Source organism: Theileria annulata, chromosome 4 (genome assembly GCF_000003225.4).
Source record: "Theileria annulata chromosome 4, complete sequence, *** SEQUENCING IN PROGRESS ***".
NCBI lineage: Eukaryota > Apicomplexa > Aconoidasida > Piroplasmida > Theileriidae > Theileria > Theileria annulata.
Window position 1 is genome coordinate 925,598 of NC_011098.1, and position 16,138 is coordinate 941,735.

The 16,138-nt window shown below is 34.0% G+C and overlaps 9 protein-coding genes across 9 annotated transcripts, besides 6 other annotated features; 3 read left to right on the forward strand and 6 right to left on the reverse strand.

Annotated features, from left to right (window-relative positions):
• Window positions 1-96: 96 nt before the first annotated feature.
• On the reverse strand, window positions 97-2,484 carry TA08560 (uncharacterized protein; the record flags this gene model as incomplete). The annotated part of the gene is made up of 6 exons (XM_948030.1): window positions 97-508; window positions 605-1,030; window positions 1,090-1,159; window positions 1,215-1,710; window positions 1,808-2,230; window positions 2,329-2,484. 6 exons carry the CDS (start codon window positions 2,482-2,484, stop codon window positions 97-99), a joined length of 1,983 nt encoding a protein of 660 aa, XP_953123.1.
• Window positions 277-345: a sequence feature (4 probable transmembrane helices predicted for TA08560 by TMHMM2.0 at aa 305-327, 337-359, 545-564 and 579-601).
• Window positions 388-447: a sequence feature (4 probable transmembrane helices predicted for TA08560 by TMHMM2.0 at aa 305-327, 337-359, 545-564 and 579-601).
• Window positions 1,158-1,159: a sequence feature (4 probable transmembrane helices predicted for TA08560 by TMHMM2.0 at aa 305-327, 337-359, 545-564 and 579-601).
• Window positions 1,215-1,281: a sequence feature (4 probable transmembrane helices predicted for TA08560 by TMHMM2.0 at aa 305-327, 337-359, 545-564 and 579-601).
• Window positions 1,309-1,377: a sequence feature (4 probable transmembrane helices predicted for TA08560 by TMHMM2.0 at aa 305-327, 337-359, 545-564 and 579-601).
• A 749-nt stretch (window positions 2,485-3,233) lies between the features above and the next one.
• Window positions 3,234-5,354, forward strand: TA08565 (uncharacterized protein; the record flags this gene model as incomplete). Its single annotated transcript, XM_948031.1, has 6 exons — window positions 3,234-3,366; window positions 3,428-3,649; window positions 3,732-4,022; window positions 4,082-4,438; window positions 4,503-5,047; window positions 5,118-5,354. 6 exons carry the CDS (start codon window positions 3,234-3,236, stop codon window positions 5,352-5,354), a joined length of 1,785 nt encoding a protein of 594 aa, XP_953124.1.
• Window positions 5,355-5,494: 140 nt separating this feature from the next.
• Window positions 5,495-6,038, reverse strand: TA08570 (RNA polymerase common subunit (Rpb6 homologue), putative; the record flags this gene model as incomplete). The annotated part of the gene is made up of 2 exons (XM_948032.1): window positions 5,495-5,803; window positions 5,886-6,038. 2 exons carry the CDS (start codon window positions 6,036-6,038, stop codon window positions 5,495-5,497), a joined length of 462 nt encoding a protein of 153 aa, XP_953125.1.
• A 143-nt stretch (window positions 6,039-6,181) lies between these two features.
• TA08575 (vesicle-associated membrane protein, putative) lies at window positions 6,182-7,040 on the reverse strand (the record flags this gene model as incomplete). Its single annotated transcript, XM_948033.1, has 2 exons — window positions 6,182-6,393; window positions 6,581-7,040. 2 exons carry the CDS (start codon window positions 7,038-7,040, stop codon window positions 6,182-6,184), a joined length of 672 nt encoding a protein of 223 aa, XP_953126.1.
• Window positions 6,188-6,247: a sequence feature (1 probable transmembrane helix predicted for TA08575 by TMHMM2.0 at aa 203-222).
• Window positions 7,041-7,546: 506 nt separating the features above from the next.
• On the reverse strand, window positions 7,547-9,602 carry TA08580 (uncharacterized protein; the record flags this gene model as incomplete). The annotated part of the gene is made up of 5 exons (XM_948034.1): window positions 7,547-8,440; window positions 8,512-8,594; window positions 8,638-8,798; window positions 8,851-9,186; window positions 9,340-9,602. 5 exons carry the CDS (start codon window positions 9,600-9,602, stop codon window positions 7,547-7,549), a joined length of 1,737 nt encoding a protein of 578 aa, XP_953127.1.
• An 896-nt stretch (window positions 9,603-10,498) lies between these two features.
• Window positions 10,499-12,815, reverse strand: TA08585 (uncharacterized protein; the record flags this gene model as incomplete). Its single annotated transcript, XM_948035.1, has 12 exons — window positions 10,499-10,805; window positions 10,857-11,128; window positions 11,161-11,240; window positions 11,275-11,403; window positions 11,435-11,510; window positions 11,578-11,646; window positions 11,704-11,839; window positions 11,910-12,019; window positions 12,057-12,156; window positions 12,186-12,425; window positions 12,486-12,583; window positions 12,717-12,815. 12 exons carry the CDS (start codon window positions 12,813-12,815, stop codon window positions 10,499-10,501), a joined length of 1,716 nt encoding a protein of 571 aa, XP_953128.1.
• On the forward strand, window positions 12,753-13,980 carry TA08590 (triosephosphate isomerase, putative; the record flags this gene model as incomplete). Its single annotated transcript, XM_948036.1, has 4 exons — window positions 12,753-13,003; window positions 13,044-13,147; window positions 13,258-13,706; window positions 13,795-13,980. 4 exons carry the CDS (start codon window positions 12,753-12,755, stop codon window positions 13,978-13,980), a joined length of 990 nt encoding a protein of 329 aa, XP_953129.1.
• Window positions 13,981-14,241: 261 nt separating this feature from the next.
• Window positions 14,242-15,552, forward strand: TA08595 (pre-mRNA splicing complex subunit (Spcwf2 homologue), putative; the record flags this gene model as incomplete). Its single annotated transcript, XM_948037.1, has 2 exons — window positions 14,242-14,290; window positions 14,378-15,552. The coding sequence occupies 2 exons, from the start codon at window positions 14,242-14,244 to the stop codon at window positions 15,550-15,552; spliced, it is 1,224 nt and encodes a 407-aa protein (XP_953130.1).
• Window positions 15,553-15,663: 111 nt separating this feature from the next.
• Window positions 15,664-16,138, reverse strand: TA08600 (uncharacterized protein; the record flags this gene model as incomplete). Its single annotated transcript, XM_948038.1, has 2 exons — window positions 15,664-15,877; window positions 15,933-16,138. 2 exons carry the CDS (start codon window positions 16,136-16,138, stop codon window positions 15,664-15,666), a joined length of 420 nt encoding a protein of 139 aa, XP_953131.1.

A 16,138-nucleotide genomic window follows, 5' to 3' on the forward strand; every position in this document is an offset into this window, starting at 1 on the left:
AATTATTAACAATATAACAACTAATATACACTATAAATTTACACAACATTCAATATTAGTAGAATTCCAACATATTGAAAAATCAGCATGTAAATTTTAAACCAAATTATTTGTCCAGAATTTTACAATGTTATTAAGGACGTTTTTGAAATTGAGATCAGCAAAGTCCCAGAAGCGATCATGCACATTCCCCTTGAACCTTACTCTGATATGGCTTGGCTTTTTGAGGAATTCATAGTAGGTAACATCAGTTATCATACAACGCACTATTCTAGTCCACAGGTAGAGGACGAAGATGGACATTAGTCCGTTTGCAATGAATCCGTAAAGGAATAAGAACACATCAAATAGGCTGAATCCTCCCTGGAACCTATGGGCCAAATATTTACACAGGATTAAATAAAAGTGCCAGAAAACAAAGACTAGAAGAGTCAGAAATACAAAAAATTCCCTCTGGTTCCCAGCTCCAACACAGTTGTCTATCCAACCGCAATGATGATCTTGTCTCCTGCACATTCATTATGATTAGTTATAAAAGTAATATCGAATTATATATCTGTTCTAACTCATAAATAACTAATAATATGATCCATAAGAAAGATACAATAGACAAGTATTGCATAAAGAGCAATGATGTTCTCTAGGAGCCTTTGTTTTCCCGCAAGTAAAGCACACTTTGTTTGTTGTGTCAAAGTTTAAAACTGCCTTATTGTAGTTTATTGAGTTCTTGTTACACCTTTCATCTGCCACCTGTGGGTACACAGACCTCATCTCAGTTGTAATGTTGTTAATCTCGTCGTTACAGGCCGTGACTCTGGATACGAATGGGTTCCCCAACTCCTCATCGTTTAGGGGCTCACAAAGTTCCTCATCGACATACCCTGACTTGTGCCTCCTACTGTAATTTCCTGCTGTCGAGTTTATGAAGTGACGCCTCAGGTCCCGATTTACGCAGTAAAACTCAAAATTTACCATCTGTTGTCGTCTGTGAAGTGATTCCAATACCCCCTCAAATCCACCCACATCATCACTACATAATTGTTAAAAATGTATAGATAAATTTAACTAATTCTATGAATTATATCAAACTTGGTTGGTGAAAAAGCTCTTGTGCGATCATTTTTGTTATTAGGTGCAACTCCAGGATCACTCAATTTGTCTAAAATCATATTAAAATTCAAAAGATATGATAGTTATATAGAGTTGAAAGATACTGATGATCCAGAGAGCGTTAGTGGCGAGAAAGAATGCAAGGCAAGAATAGAAAACAGAGTTGGGAAAATTGGTTGAATCCTTGAGAGAGCGGTACATAGGGATAACTAGGGCCAAATTAAATAAATTCATTATCCAATACAGAATTGGATAAAACATGTTGAACCTAAAAACCTTCCCAAAGACCTTCCATTGGAGCCAAAATAGCCAGAGTAGCATGTACCTTAGGTGGTTCGCCTTTTCCCAGCATAGGTCCATAGGTGTTTGATCAAACACTTCGTTGTAATCATTATTGCTAATTGACTTAATCCAAGTGAGGGGTGCAAGTCCGTTTTGTGCCAGGAAAAGTAGGACATCTAAGTTTGGACTCAAAGCTGCGTAGTGAAGCACCGTCGCTCCATAGTGATCTCTATGCGATATGTCAGCTCCTCTTCTCAAAAGCCATTGAACCACAAACAATTGCCCCCTCTTACATGCATACATCAATGCACTAGTACCCTAAACAACTTTTATGGTTTGTTTCATAACCAATTATGTGTATAATTAAACTAAACAATAGTTTATTTAAGATAATAAAAAACTATTTAAAGAGTACATTATTGTCTTGTTCGTCTACTGAGACTCCAGAGAGATAAAGGAACTCAAGAACGTGTAGAACTGCGACGAGATTATCGCAGGTGAACTCTGAGACTGCGACTAGAAATGGAGTTTTACACTTAACGTTTTCGTGGCAGAGGATTAAGGGTCCAAAACGCTTAAGGAGTATAGAGATTATATAGGAGTTTGAGGACTTAATTGCGTAGTAAACTGGTGTTTCGTAGTTGACTGGGTCAGCCAGAAAAGGATCACATCCTACATCCAAAAGTCTGTTAACCAGGTCCACGTGTCCTGCGTAACAACACCAATGCAAAGCTGAAACTGAATCCAAAAACCCAACCCTACGGCTATCAATTAGGGGGTCCAACATTTGATTCATTGTGTAAAAGTCACGGTTATTTGAAGAGTTCATAAGTCCAGTCTACAAACATTCATATAATAAAAGATAATAAAGTGACAATTTATCTAGTTTTTGACTAAAACTATGGATAAATAAAGACTAAATCAATATAAAAGTACCACAAGAGTGAGATAATCAGCCTTTTTCATTGTTTTATAATTATTTTCAGCTCCTAATGAAGAAACAGTTTCTAGGTGTTCGAGATCCATTGATTTTCCACCCGAAACTTCTGTTTCTGTTGGGAACGTCTTGCGATGAACGACAGACTCAGCCATATTAAACAATTTAAATTAATAATGTGAAACAATTTAATAAAAATGTTTGGCTGTAGGCCATGTGTTAAAATGTGTAAAGAAAGATCTACAAAATGCCAGATACACAAATTGACTAGGGACGACAAACAATTTAGACAAAATATTAATCATAATACAGTTAACATTAGAATTTAAATATTTTACAAAAATTAATAAATAAACTTAAATTAAATCAAAACCTGATAATCATATCAAGCTCATTTAACACATGTTTAATTGTTATACACATTTCTAAATTTCATGATCAAATTTAACCAAATTTGATTTTTTTTAAATTAAAAAAATTTCTAAGATCAATTGATTATAAAAATAATAATAGAGAATTTATAGATGGTGAAACAATTTATGAATCCTTACTCAGAAAAAATCCACAAATTTAAAATATTATCGTCCAATTTTAATTGTAATATAATAGTTTATGATTCCTAAATTTTGTTCTAATTTTAAAATTTTGGTTGCACATTTAATTATTAGGCACCTGTTCTTTAACGTACCCTTAACAGATCATCATATTTAATTATGCATACCCTTACTTTATTTAAATTTAATTTTCAATTTAAATTATTGTAATATTATTTTAATTTTTAACTTTATATATGATTTGACCAAGATTTGTGTTTAAATCATTATTTATTTTAAAATGGAACTTGATCTTACAAACAACTCTTAAAGTACTAAATTTAACCCTTTTTTAATCGAAAACTTTAAAAATGTGGGAGAAGCTCTGTAACAGAGTAATGACGGCACTTGATCTAAACCAGGCGACTCTTTCAGGGTCGTCTGATATTATATGTATCAAGCAAAAGCCTTCTGATAAAACACTAGACCAAGTTGCGGATGATGGTACATTTTTAAACCTAAAATTATAACTATAACTAAATATAACAACTCATTTGATGTTTAGGATGGGTGTATAAATGTACACCTTTTCACGTTCGTTTCGGAAAGGCGAAGTTACTGAAGAGTAGAGAGAAACGAGTTTCAGTATACGTCAATGGACAGCTTTCTGCTCTAACAATGAAGCTCGGCTCAGCAGGAGAAGCATATTTCCGTGAAGGAGTTGACGATTTGGACTCACTAGATCCTTCGACCTTTTCTTCAAGAACAGATAAAGATTCATCCAAAAGTATTATTTAGATATATATGTACTTTAAACATAACTGAATAAAGTATTTGTATATACTTGTTTTACTGATTATTATATGTAGGATCGGTCGATTACGGATATTATGCTTGTAATAGTAAGAATGATTTTGGAGGGATGCGCTCTAATTTTGACTACGAAGCTGCGCTAATGCCTGAAAAGACAGACACAGAAACTCCAACCTCAACCTACACTAACCAAGAAAATGTTAACATTACTATAAATCTTACACCTACAAGCACGACCAGCATAACCGATGCTGACCAGACAGTCCCTTTCAGCAAGGAATACTACAGACAATACACTGTTAAACCTACACACGCACCTTTACTGACAACACCGCCAATGAAAAACGGTATTTATACAACAATTAGACTAAATTTAATTAATATATGAAAATTAAAATTTTCTTAGATTCAACGAAAAGCTTGTCATCCGGAGATTTCGCACTACAGCTTAGCCTGTGCGGTCATCTCCTGACCAGTAACGATCAGCTGTTGAACGAGAATTTGTTCCACGCAAACCTCGTTGACTTCAAGAGGCTTAGCGAGGATCCGAAGTTGTGGTTTCACGAGTCTTTAGTGGCGTGTTTCGACTTGAAGCCTCCTTACTACCCTATCAGAATTGCACTTCCACTCATCGCCTCATGGATGGTATTCAACAAGCCTCTTTCAATCGACTCAATTGAGAAACTTCTTCGCTCAAACTTGCTAATTAAGAATAAAAGACCACCAAACAAACTACAAAAACAGGCAAATTACTCTTCCAGAGGTTCATTAATATTTAATCTCGTTAGTTATAAAGTTTATTAACTGAGAGTGTATAAAATTTGTAGGTAGAAGAATAACATTGAGACCCACATCACAGCAGCTGTCAAGCTTGCCACTGAAGTATGGCCAGAACAAGATAACTTTCAGTGTATACTCTGCTCTTCAGGGAGTAAAGAGTGTTCATGCGAGCATTTATCTTTTACCCTCTGACGCCAGGATTGTGATTTCAGACGTTGATGGGACGATCACGAAGTCCAATACACTTGGACACTTAATGCCCATCATCGGTAGAGACTGGACCCATTCAGGTGTTGCTGAGCTGTTCACAAAGATAAGACAGCACGGCTACTTTGTCCTTTATTTATCTGCCAGGGCAATTGGCCAGGCTGACATAACTCGAGATTATTTGTTTGGCCTGACCCAGAACTCTAGGGAGAAACTACCAAAGGGTCCACTTTTCCTTTCTCCAGACCGTTTAGTGTCCTCATTAAAGCGTGAAGTTATTACAAAGAATGCATACATGTTCAAAATCCCATGCCTGAGGGATATCCATTCACTGTTTCCTCATAAACACAACCCGTTTTATGCCGGATTCGGTAATAACTCATCGGTATCACACTTATTTAGATTTCCACTTTTATTTATGTATACCTTAATGTTGAGGTTATAATGTTGTATAGGACCATAGGGCTTATGTATCTGTAGGAGTTCCTGAGAGTAGGGTCTTTATAATAAACCCTTCAGGGCTGATCTCTCACGTGAGTAATGAAAACATTAAGACCTACGATAACATCAGCGAAATCGCAGACTCTATGTTCCCCAAAGTCACTTCTGAACAGGTTGAGCAGGACGAGGAAATGTACAACTCTACTCAGTTTTGGAACTTCCCGGTCCTCAAAGAGTCAAAAGAACATTAATTTTTCAAACGTCGTATTGTATTCTCCTCTGCATCTACTTAAAACATGGAATTTACCTAGTAAACTAGAAGTATTAATTAAATAAATTAGTAAATCTGGCAACATATTATAATTATTAGAGTTGAATAAAGTTTGGTGAATTAATCGATGATAAGTTCATCGATTTTCCAGTCCTCGTAGCTTCCGTTTGGTAGGTATCTTCTTACTATAAAAGGCACTGTCTTTTGGTATAGTTCCTTCTCAGCTATGATTAAGGGGTCAATTGCTGTCGTCTGGGTATCTCCAAAGTCACCCAGTGTTGTGAAGCCGTCATCATTGGCTTCTGAGGGGCCATCGATAGGTATAGTGATTGGTGCGTTTAGGCTTATTTGAAGTGCCCTCGTACCTATTATTCTAGCCTTTTCATATTTTGTCAAATATGGGCTTGTGATTCTGTGAGCACTATCAACCTGAAAAATCAAATTTTAAAAGGATTTCATATATAAATTATAATTTTAATATTTTTTACAATTATATTGAATATTTAGCTACTTGAGTTTTAAATTCAGTTGGGTCAGTGATGATATCGACATCTGAGACTCTACGTTGGTCGTACTCTTCGAAATCTGCGAAATCCTCCTCCTCTTCTGCAAATTCATCAATTCCGAAATTTTCTCCAAACTCGTCCATATAAAGGTCACCCATAGTTTTAAAAAAATCCGAGAAAATAACAAATGATTCCAAACGACCCAATACAGCAATCCGACACCATCCACACGTTGTTTAAACACATAAAATCGATAAATAAATAAAAATATATTGTATTATTATATATATTAGTCGATGGGCTAGAAATGCCCGAATACTTTGAGTAATACTACAAATAGTATGATTAGGACTGGTACGTGCCAAACTTCAAGTGTGATTTTATTACTCATTTTCCCGCCTGGGTTTAATTGGAGCTTTTGTCTGAGTTGTTCATTTTCCTTCAGCAAATTGCTCTTTAATTTCTCAACTGATAATACGTACTGAACCAGTTCATCATACTTTTGACGCAACTCTGAATATTTAGTCAATAATTAATATTCATTTTAATACAATAAATTTACAATAAATTTAATATAATAAATTTAATATATAAAAATAGATTCAATAAAATATATATGAGTATAATATAAATACAAAATACTAAAAGTGTGTGTGACTATTAGAATATGGAATAAATAGTTGGAAATGTGTCAAATTACCTGGTAGATCTACATTCGAAGATTGGGGCGAGATAAGCCTAGCAGCGATTTTAGGTGGTATTCCATATTGACTTCCTGTCGATTGTACAGAAACACTATTTTCCTTCAGGAAACCCACAGATAATCTATGGTCTTGGATACTATTCTTGACATGGGTCCAAAGGTCCTTAGGTACTGGATCATCGTTCGGTACAACCACGAACTGTACAAGAAAACGGTCATTTACAACCTTGGGTGCCTCTGTAAGAGGCTGGAGTATGATCTGAACATCCTGATTTTCTCCGGGCCTTATAACTCCGGTACTAGGTCTTACCAAATATCCCTTTGGCGTAGTGGTCTTGATTTTAAACGCCACAAACTCAGATGATACGTTTTCAAGTTTAAGTACTGTAGTCAAGGGTGTATATAGGAGAAGTGGGAACTCGATTGTATCAGAGGGTGTGATCTTTAGCAAACGCATTATAACAAACTAATATAATTTCAAATATTCAATTATAAAAATGGGTGTTAAAATTATAAATATAATCGGTGTTATTTGGTGAAAAAATTGAGAGTTTCAAGTAAAGTTATGTGATGGAGACATAGTGACAAGGAACGGTACAGAGGTGTTTGTGAACACTGGCATAATATTTTCCAAAATACTAAAATATAATTATAAAATACATTAAAATGTAAAAATCTGTTCTGAATAACGAGAAATCAGAACCACTGGGGGCAATGGTACCCCATGAGCAATTTGAGTAAAAGTTAAAAATTACGCCTAATTTCCAACTGGAAGACTAAGTCTGGAATTCACCGGCTCCCAAAATCGTTCCTACACGGTCGTTATACACATTATAATTATCTATTTTTTACACATATTTTAGTCAAATTACTCCATCATTTTTTAATACTACTAATTATATCTAAATATCTACATAAATTTTGATTCATAACACTGCATTTATTCAGCAAATCAATTATCATCTAATTAATACATACCGAGGGGGAGATGGTGATCTGTTTCTCCTGTATTACTGAGATAAAATTTGAATTGGCCAGAATTAGCACTCTTAAAAACACAAGTGATGCTTTTCCGGCATCCAACCCCTCTGTTAACTTATCAAAGGTGATTGATTCAAAGTCAACTTTCCTAAAAGTTTCCCTTAGCCAGTTAAGAATATCCAAAGTTCCAAAGCCGTCATTAGTTTCTTGCATTATTACATACGAAGCGGATCCAACTTCATCTTGCGTTGTCGTTTTACAATCCAATCCGGTGTTATCAGATGGTTTAGTTCTAAATTGGTTTTCTTCATGTGCTGACCTAACATGAACAGTTCGGTTTTGATCTGTTTGAGGATCCAACTCAGATGTTTTATTAACTGTTTTTGTAACCGTAGAACCGAGATTAGTCCCTACAACTTTACTAAAGTACTGGTCAAACATTTGATCCAGAGTTTTCTGCCTAGGGTTAACTCTCTCCGACACGTTTTCTCTAAAAGTCTTATCCAACTCACTGGCTTTATTCGATTTATCAAAGTCGACGAGCTTGTTAGATAAATCTGTTGAAAGAACAGTACTTAATCTTCTTTTTGCGCTATTTCTTTTGTACTTGTACTTAGCTGGTTTCCTATCATATCTAGGCTCGGCTCTGACAAGGTTAACATCAAACAATTTCATTGTATTAGTTTTACGGCGCCTGGACTTGTCATCTGAAATCGACAACAATTTTTGGGCATTATCATCTTCCAAATATCCCGGAAAGTCGTACTCATAGTTCTTATTATTGTAGTTGAGTGGGTCATTTTTTAGGCTCCAGTCAATGTCATAACTCGTATCAAATGATATGTCACTGCTGGCAACCACAGTTGCGTCATCGTTCTGCTAACAATTAGCATTAATTAAATAAAACTAACTATCCAAACAGTAAAATAGTGTAATTTTAGACATACCTCTGGAGTAAAAGAGTATGCGTTAAGTTTAAATGGAGATGAAAGCATCCTCAAATCGTCGAAACTAAGCCAATCCCTGTCACCTACACAAATATGTTATTTGTACAAAAATCGAAAAATGGAAACAATAAGTGTTGAACTCACTTAGTTTACTTGATAGGTTTAATTCATTAATGTAATCTTTGATTACTGGGCTGAGTTGGTTATGTTGAAAAAAGAAATCAGTTCCTGACAAACCTAGGTTCATTACCCTCAACATTTCAAGCCTTTCAATCGGCACCAACTCACTAAACAATGATTAAATCATTTATATATCTAGACATTTAATAGAAAACAAACCTGTGATATCTTTCATTAAGGTCTTGAATTGTTGAAACACTGTCCGTGTCCTTAATCTTGCGTTTTCTTCGGTGTTTTGGTTTTGATTTTGGCTCATATTCAGTATCACTTTCATAGTAATTGATCGCTTTCGCCTTCGGCTGCACTGCCAAATCAGTAACACAGAGCCTCTTGGCATACGCAGAAAGATCTGACGACAGGTACTTCACTTTTGTCATCAGTAATAAACACAGACCCTTAACGTAATCTCCAACCAGTGAGAACGGGTTCTCAACCATACGACATGCAGATAACAAAGCGCTTGAGAGCTTACCCAAATCGATATTCACAACCAGCCTAACAATTTATATTCATGTGTGTACTTTATAATTTAATACAACCAGTTAAATTGTATGTGTATATTATATAATTAACTAATTCAGAGTTGGAATTTTAAAATTATAATTTGAGTTAATATAATTAAATTAAATTCAAATAGATCTAAATTACTCTTTTTTTAGCGAATTAGGTCTGTAAAGTGCGTCGAGGATTGGCAGGAATAATATGCTGTTGAATCCGTTTGGCACAATTACACCATCATCTATTTCAGATGAGCTAATTGGCTGATCTTTATCGGATTCTCTTGATTTACTTGAGAATTCACAGTTGAAACTTAGACTAGACACGTCAGTTCTGCTTTCATGTGTCGTTGTGCTTTTGAAGTCTCGATCTAGTCTACTGTCTACAGGTGTGAATACTTCGAATTCGTCCATGTGGTTAATTTACAAAAAATAATAGAAACAACTGAAAATTGAAAAAAAGAAAAAGATTTTAAAAAATATATCACTACACATGTGGAGTTAATTTTAAATGCATGTATGTTATATTTTATTATAAAGCCTACCATAGATCTCTTTAATATTTATTTTATTTTATTTATTTAAATATTTCGCAAATATATTTACACATTTTAGGAATCATCCTACTTAACCGTATTTCCATCACCATTCTCACTTAAATAAAAACCATATATTATATATTATTAAAAACATTTTACATTGAGGGATTTATTATTACTATTCTCTGTGTAATCTTTTAAGATTTGCTCTTTGTGTAGGTGCTGATGTTCCTGCGCCATACGCTCCTACCATATGCAAGAGTTCGTTTCTTCTAAATGGGTACATCTATGATTGGTTTATTTGTGAATTTGGGTTACCTCAGAGTTTAAGTGTTCCAGCTTAGGTGTATTTGTCGCGGGGTAACTGTTGAGTGGACATAGCCTGCTCGGTAGTGGCTCAAATCCATACGCCAAACTAATACAATCATGATCAAAACACATAGTTATGTAATTTAATAAGTATTTAGATATTATTACCACGTACCATAAGACAATAATGTTACTTTTTGTTATTTCTTTCCTTTCCTTATTACATGGATATGATACCAGAAGCTGGAAATTACAGTTTATTTATGGAATTAACAAATAAAATAACTGTATAGTCCATACCGTCAGTGTATTAGGGTCCATATAATGTACATATGCGTAACATATAAACCTCCAGTGATGCAGAATTCGTCTTCTAAAGGTCTCGTTTGAATTCCCTTCACACAATGCAACCAGACAACCATTTATCATTGGAACCAACTATAAATTATTTTAGTTATATATTTAAGCACATTTAATGCGTTTTAACATTATATTTATAACTGCATAAAATACAACCTGTGTATAATCATATGGGATAATGTCAGTTTGTGTAACAAAGGTGTAGTTGTTGGCATCAAGTTCAATTTGTGACGGTGGGCTGAACTTTTCTGGGAACTTTACGTTTCGCTTAAAGTTATAGGTCTCTACACTTCCAAAAAACTCCTCATGTCTGAACTGCGGAAAGTGAAGTGCCTCTGAAAATCCCCTATTCAAATAGGAACACAACCTAAGCCACCTTGTATCAGAAGGGTGGACCAATTCTCTCTTACTAAAACAACTGTTATATGCAGAAAGAAAACATAAACTAGCTAAAAATTACAGGGTGATTCCATAGAAATCGTGCAATTTGCATTTAGAACCGAATTTGAAGTTTTTAAGCAAGTGTAAATAGTTTTGGAAGGATGAAATGTAGTATTCGTTGTCAGACTTATCTCGTGGCAGGCTTCCTCCTAGTCTTTGTACTAGTTCAGTGAATGATGGATATGTGTCAATTTTATACTCTTGTGTAGGTTTTTGTAGCTGTTCTCCATCCAGCATGTTAAGTTTTTCTAATCTTTCCTTCAAATCCTCGTGGCTATTAATAACAAGTGCCTGTATAATTAGGTTAAACTCATTACACTTACTTGGTCCTTTGGTAAGTTTAAAAGCTTCACCAACATCTCAACTCTGGTTATTGAGGCGATTGCTTCCAACACTTGTGCTCCTAATATTTTAATTTAATTGATCTGAGTACAAACCCATTCCTGTTATCCACCCAAAGGTGTTAATAATCAATGGAGCTCTTACGTTCTTCTTAGTCTTTTCATATAGGTCAAAGCACTTTTTTACATGTGTTAAAAAAAGAGGCGAGTTTGAAACTTTAATATCTGAAATGTTGTTAATTTTCAAAAGGTTTACCTCCTAACAGCAATGAAATCATGGGTTTGGCATTCCCAACCAAATTGTAACTAGGTGTAGTCACACTCTCTGATATCTATTAAATTATTAAATGAGATTCAACAATATATTAAGTTAATAAGAAACGGAAACCATGAACATACGAGGGTAAGGCTGATTAATCCAGGGGGTGATAAAAATGGTAGTCCAACATCAACATCCATTAGAAACACCTACACAAAATGATAGTTTTATATTTTTATTCAGCCATTTTATCTTTAAAATAATACGTTAGAGACGAAATTGAGCAAATAATTGATTGTGTAGGCGACTAGTGTTGATTTTCCGTAACTTTTATCTCCGTGTAACATTATTACTGGGTTTCCAGAAGCACACAATCCAAGAAACCTTTCATACACAGAAAAACTAAATTATATATAACAATTAAATAATTAAAATTATTCTATATTTGATATAATATTTCTGATAAGAATACATTTGTTTACTGATAATTTTTGGTGGATAAATTGTATCTAAAGTATCTGGGACTTTCACTGTTCCAAAACAGCTCGAATATTCCGTTAACATAACAATCGTATCATAATCCTAAAAAATTTGAAATTAGATAAAATATCCAAAATACCTTTCCAGTTTGCGATTTATAATATTTAATATGTTCATCATATTTATTGGTTTTTTTACCTTTCCCTAAGCTATTCTCATACTCTATTCCTAATCCCTTCCTAAATTGTATAAAATGTTATTAACAAACATGAACGAGGCTCTTAGAGACTTATAGTTTGAAACAAACTCACAGCATGATCCGCCGTGGAATTCTGTCAAAATATCTTCACAAAATTTACATGTTTTAGTTTCATCACGAGTTTGTGAATTTGGAGTATCTTCTAAACACAGTGATAATATCCTTTCTGAGGGATCCCATGGTGGTACTATAAATTTCCGATAACTTTCCATTACTCGATATATGTGGCCTCCTATCTGTGCCGATCCTCTGTAGATACATTAGCGATTTAAATAAGAATTTTACTACATTGTTGGCAATTAAACACACCTAATAACCTTCAATCTTACAGATTTGTTAAACAAAAAAGACTCCCCTGCCATAAGGCCGAGTAGATATACACACTCTTCATCATTTAGATTCAATTTCTATAAAATATAATAAAAAACGATCTTATAAATGTATTATTGTAACGATGAATAAGATAACTAAGCAGAAAATTGTTAAAATCATAAACAACACTATTATTAGTTAGGAATTAAGAATAAAAAATAAACTAACCTTAGAATCATTAGAGTTTGGCCTTAATTTAGAGGAATGGAAGGAAATGAGTCTATCTCTAGCCTCAGTATGAGTAAGCTGGTAATTGGTGTGAACCATTTACATAACACATCTATGAGATCTAACCATATTTTTATTCATTGGTTAAATTATTTGATAAATCAAAGTTATCCATATGAAAATTGGATAATTTATGGATCTTCAAATAATGGTGTACTTACACTCCAACGGAAGTTGTTGAGATGTTTAATAAAAAGATTCATTATATTTTACTTGAAATATATAAAGTTACAAATTAGATTTTTAAAGAATTAAAATGGTAAGTAGAAGAAAGTGGTTAGGCGGGAATTGGAAATGCAATGGAACTAAGCAATCCATATCCGATCTTTTATTACATTTTAATAGACATCAAACGAAAAACAACAATTTAGGTAACGTCTTCCTCATCATTCTTGCCTTTTATTAATATTTCAAACTTAATTATTGTTATATCTACATATTTAATTATTACTTAAATAATTAGATTCATATATAATTTTAGATGTCGTACTATTTCCACCTTCTCTTTATGTCGAACATACTAGAAATGAATTGAAGAGTGAAGTTTTTGAACTTGGCGTCCAGAATGTTTCTCAGTCTAAATCTGGAGCCTTCACTGGAGAATTGAGCTTAACTATGTTTACAGATTTCGGCCTAAAATGGTCACTTGTTGGTCACTCTGAGCGTAGACAGCTCTTTAACGAGGACGACTCTTACGTGTGTGAAAAAGTTATGATGTTACAAGAAAACGGTGTAAATGCAGTAGTTTGCTTTGGCGAAACATTGTCTGAACGCGAACAAGGCCAGACAGAGAATGTCCTTAAGAGACAACTTGATGCCTTTGTAAAACATGTAAAGGACTGGGACAAAGTAGTATTAGCCTATGAACCTGTTTGGGCAATCGGCACTGGTAAAGTTGCAACTGTTGACCAGGTTAAAGAGGCACACAAGGTATCATTATATATATTAACATTCTATTTATATAACCTTATAACAATTTCCTCATCCATTATTTGAAGTGTTAACAATTATATAATAGTTTGTGAGGGATTATGTGAGGGGATTAGTTGGAGATGTTGCCGACAAGGTCCGACTAGTTTATGGAGGGTCGGTGAACGAGAAAAATTGCCTTGAACTTTCAAAGTGCAGTGATGTTGACGGATTTCTAGTTGGGGGTGCTTCGCTCAAGAAGGAATTTTTGGATATTCTGAAATCACTAGAATAATAAAATAATTTTAATCAATCAGAATATATGCTTCTTATTAGGGCCAAATTACATATTTACACAAACTTTATAATTCAAAATTAAATTAAATATGTGTTAAAAATAAATTAAAATGATTTAGATAATGATAACATTTAAAATATTATGAACTTATTATATGGTAAGTAGTGCTTCTGTGTTTTAGAATTTCAGTTATGATTATTTTAAATTAGAATTATATATTATCAATATTTTAATATGAGTATTTTTTGTTGAATTTTAATGGAATCTTCCAAGAGATCTAACGATAACGATGAATCAGATACCAGAGGTATTGTTTTAACTCTATTCCTTTATTATCCCTCAAAATACTCTTAATTATAATTACTATAATATATTTATAAATAATCTTGTTTAGTTAAGAGGAGAGAAACCGAACCTGGCTTAGTTTTAAATGGGTATGGCTCAATTGATGCCATAAATAATATAATACAATTTCAAATCGCATCTGGCCACATTAGTGGAGAATCAGTGGACTCTCTACAGCTTGAAAAATCTATAAATAACTCAAGAGTCCCTCTGAACCAGACCTATATCCCAGTGGAGTCAGTAGAAGAGGAACCAGAATATGTTAGTGAAGAAGATTTTAGACTTGATAGAATAAAGGAACTATTATCAAGACCTGCAAGGGTTCAGGTTAAGGATTACGCAAATTCATGTTACGTTGAAGGTAATCAGACCTATAACATTTGGTATAATAAATGGGCTGGTGAACGAAATTGTGATTATGTGAACGGACGAACAAGCCTCGCACCTGCCATGTACACTTGTGACCCTGAACTTGATTCAGGCTATACAAGAGCCAACTCGAAACATTCCGTGGATGATTCAGGCACCAAATTTATATGCCTTTTTTTCGCAAAGGGCTGCTGTAGTCAGGGCAGCAAGTGCAACTATTTACACCGAGTGCCCATACTAGAGGACGAGTATTTCCTCGACACCTCAGTTGATATATTCGGCCGTGAACGTTTCAGTAAACACAGGGACGATATGACGGGAGTTGGAAGCTTTAATAGCAGCTGTAAAGTGTTATTTATAGGGGATATAACTGCCGACGTATCCACATGTAACCCTGTGGAAGATTTAAAAATTGAACTCACAAAGAAGATTGAGAAATACGCTCCACTTCAGGAACTAAATGTCATAATTAACAAAGGAGTTGCTTTTGCCACCTTTGAGTCAAGGGTATATGCAGAATTTGTTAAGGTTGCTTTATCTAGCCAACCCATGGGTGTTTACAGCACTGCCCTTAACGTGAAATGGGCTCACGATATACAGAAAACACAAAAGAAGGATAAAAAAGATGTAAAGAACTTTGGTGAGCTGGTTCGAAAACACGAAGATCAATTGAGGAACTTCCAGGAAAACTACCTTTCAGATCCAAATTTTGTTACTAGTCTAATTAATAATCACTCCGGAACTCTAAATCCTAATGTAAACGGGGAGAGCTACTCTAAAAGGAAGGAAAAAATGGAACAGATTCTAACATCTGTTGAAAATGTAGATGAAGATCAATTCAACGTAAACATCTGATAAAAATATTTAATAAAATTGATATAAACGGACATGTTTATCATAAAATTAATTTTTTAATCGGTGCTCTTCAACTAGTTTATACTACTTATTTCAAATCATACGAAGTTATTAATGTCGTTTCCTGTGCTCGTGGCTATGTTTATGCCTGTAATTATTGTTTTCATGATATTCTCTTTTTGAATGGTCTTTTTTAACATGCTTAAGATCCTTGTGAGTGTCATGTACATTCTTTCCATCATTAGCCTTCAAACTCAAATTCTTCTTCTTTTTTGGAGCGTAGTCAAATTCGTCATAAACATTCTTGCGATAAAAGGTATCATCACTAAACCAATATATATATTAAAATATTTAAAATGAAATTAGATAAAAATGGATACCGTTTATTATCTAAATTATTGTTGTCGTTATATTTATCCTTAAAATACTTCCGAGTGGAATGCTTATCTGAATCCACATCTTTTCTATTGCTAGGAATAACTACGTGAGGATTATCCCATTTTCTATGTTTGAGTAATTTATCAGAATAAGGGTCCTGCTCAGACCGAGGGACTTCCGGGTCAAAAACAGGAACAAATTTAGGCAT